Here is a 2,500-nt window from a genome sequence, read left to right as displayed (position 1 = left end):
TCAATCATTTCTCAGGGGAGGCTGATCTTTCACCAGTTGACCATAAGCATTGGGGTGCATACATCGGTGAATGACTACATGTGCCTGTGTGTGTGTGTTTGTGTGTTGCTCACAGTGCTCAGCAACGTGACTGATTTTGGACTAGTTGGTGATGAGCTCATTAGTTGAGGCACAATGGTCTTTAAATTCTCCCCCCCACTCTGAGCCTAATTCCTAATTTCTAACACCTCAGTTTGAAAAGTGCGTAAAAGTGGGAAATGGGGGCAAATGAAGGTGTGTGTGTGTGTGTGTGTGTGTTCATGAGTGTGTGTGTGTGTGTGTGTTTATGAGGGTGTGTGTGTGTGTGGGTTTGTGGGTTTATGAGTGTGTGTGTGTGTGTGTGTGTGTGTTTATGATTGTGTGTGTGTGTGTGTGTGTGTGTGTGTGTTTATGAGTGTGTGTGTGTGTTTGTGAGTGTGAGTGTGTGTGTGTGTGTTTATGAGTGTGTGTGTGTGTGTTACTCACTCGTCTCTTCAGCGTGACTCTGATCCGTGATTGGTTGGTGATGAGGCGGATGGGTGCACTGAGGACCTCATGCTCTCCGCTCTGGATTGCGTCAGCCTCGATGCGGATCATCTGCCAGCTCACCTCCTTAAATGTCAGGAGCTGACACACACACACACACACACAACACAAACACACACACACACCAACCTGTTACAATGGCAGCATCCAACCCTCTTCCAGACACTGCTATTCTCATACAAATGCCCAGGTTTGTTGTGAAATGTCAAGCACAAAGTGAAAGGGCCAACAGTTGCAAGAATAAATGCAATTCAGAAATTAGAATCAGACAGAAAAGTTTTTTCATTGCCAAGTAAGTTTACGCCTACCAGGAATGAACTCATAAAGAGTATTATAACTACACTGACTAGTGTGAGGAGGCCTCTGGAGCGGTACTGAGAACCTCATATGAGAAGAAGGTGCGTGTGTGTGTATGTGTGTGTGTGTGAGAGTGATAGAATGTGTGTGTGTACCTCTCCGCGGGCGGGGTCCTGTATCCGTGTGAAGCGCAGGTCGCTCTGGGCCCAGCTGGTGTTGTGTGTGTGTGTGTGTGTGTGTGTGTGTATGTATGTGTGTGTGTGTGTGAGTACCTCTCCGCGGGCGGGGTCCTGTATCCGCGTGAAGCGCAGGTCGCTCTGGGCCCAGCTGGTGTTGACGCTGTACACCTGCAGCTGGGAGAGCTCGAAGGAGGCGTTGAAGGCCTTAGCACTGATCCGGATCACGATGGAGTTGATGGACAGAGAGATGCCCTCCACCACCTTCTCCGCAAAGCCATACTCACTGCAGACACACACACAAACACACACACACACACACACACACACACACACACACACACACACAAACACACACACACACACACACACACACACACAGTTAGAATGCAGTGCTTCCATACAGTAAGAATGCAGTGATTCCATAGAGTGAGAGGGGAAAATGGGTAACAGTGCAAAGCGTGCAAGAGACAGGGAAGTATAAAGGAAACAGAGAGACAGACATATGCAATGCCCTCACCTTTGACCTGAAGCTGTTGCTATGGGAGACGGACCGTTTGGTGGGCGTGGCTCATCACATGTGCTCATCTCCATCACCACCTTATCCAATGACTGCAACAGAAGGAGGTCACATGGGGTCACTGATGTGCTGTGACTGGACCTAGCATTTCAACTACAGTCCTACACTTAACCTTCCGTCGATGTGTGCATTTATAAGGCAATAGACTGGTTGAGAACATTCTAGAACAAGGAATCCACTGAAAGTTCCCACCCTTGATTAAGTGAAATTCCACTTTAGCTGTCCATAGCCTGAGCTACCTCTGACAAAAGAATACCACCAACATTGTTGTGTGGCAATAAAGTTTTATCTATCTATCTATCTATCTATCTATCTATACATTCTATGTCATTCCTGTCTACAACACCCATAGGAAGCCAACGGCTACAGGATCCATTGGTAACGTTTCAAAGAGACTGTGAAACAAGTGAGACTTACTAAGCTTATGGGATGAGTCTTCAGCTTGGTCCATGGGATCTGAAGAGGAGAGAGAATTGGTTAGTTGCAGGAATGCCAGAGACTGTGACTGCCGCAGCAGATTGTCGCTGTTTTAAACACAATGCAGATGACATCCGTGTCATTGTTAATGGAGTTAGTGTCTGTTTGTGTATCTGACATACACGTAAATAGGGGCCAAAAGCAATTGAAAAGACTGTCAAGCAACCTGCCAATCTGACAAACTAAAGACACTTGACAGACATCAGTAGGACACCCTGTCTGAGCACATCTCACATATAAATGGTAACTGTGGCTGTGTGTCTGTGTGTGTGAATGTGTGTGTGTGGTGTGTGTGTGTGTGTGTGTGTTGGTTTGTTTGTCAGCATATCATCTTACTATAATTTATTACCACACCCATAATGACCTAAAACAATATTCACAGAGCGAGACTGTCTGTGTGTGTGTG

The 2,500-nt window shown here is 46.6% G+C and overlaps 1 protein-coding gene across 1 annotated transcript in view; it reads right to left on the bottom strand.

Annotated features, from left to right (window-relative positions):
- Positions 1 to 2,500, bottom strand: part of bltp3b (bridge-like lipid transfer protein family member 3B) — a 57,330-nt gene that overhangs the window by 31,550 nt on the left and 23,280 nt on the right. Inside the window, exons 3-6 of the mRNA XM_080850914.1 lie at positions 2,035 to 2,073; positions 1,558 to 1,649; positions 1,134 to 1,323; positions 505 to 645 (exon numbers count right to left, since the gene is read on the bottom strand). Of these exons, the coding sequence (XP_080707040.1) occupies positions 505 to 645; positions 1,134 to 1,323; positions 1,558 to 1,649; positions 2,035 to 2,073 (462 nt within the window). The remainder of the gene's footprint in view (positions 1 to 504; positions 646 to 1,133; positions 1,324 to 1,557; positions 1,650 to 2,034; positions 2,074 to 2,500) is intronic.

The sequence above is a fragment of the Sprattus sprattus genome (genome assembly GCF_963457725.1).
Source record: "Sprattus sprattus genome assembly, chromosome: 14".
In the NCBI taxonomy this organism is placed as follows: Eukaryota; Metazoa; Chordata; class Actinopteri; order Clupeiformes; family Clupeidae; genus Sprattus; species Sprattus sprattus.
The sequence above is the reverse complement of the archived record's forward strand: the minus strand, read 5'-3'. Positions and strand labels throughout refer to the sequence as shown.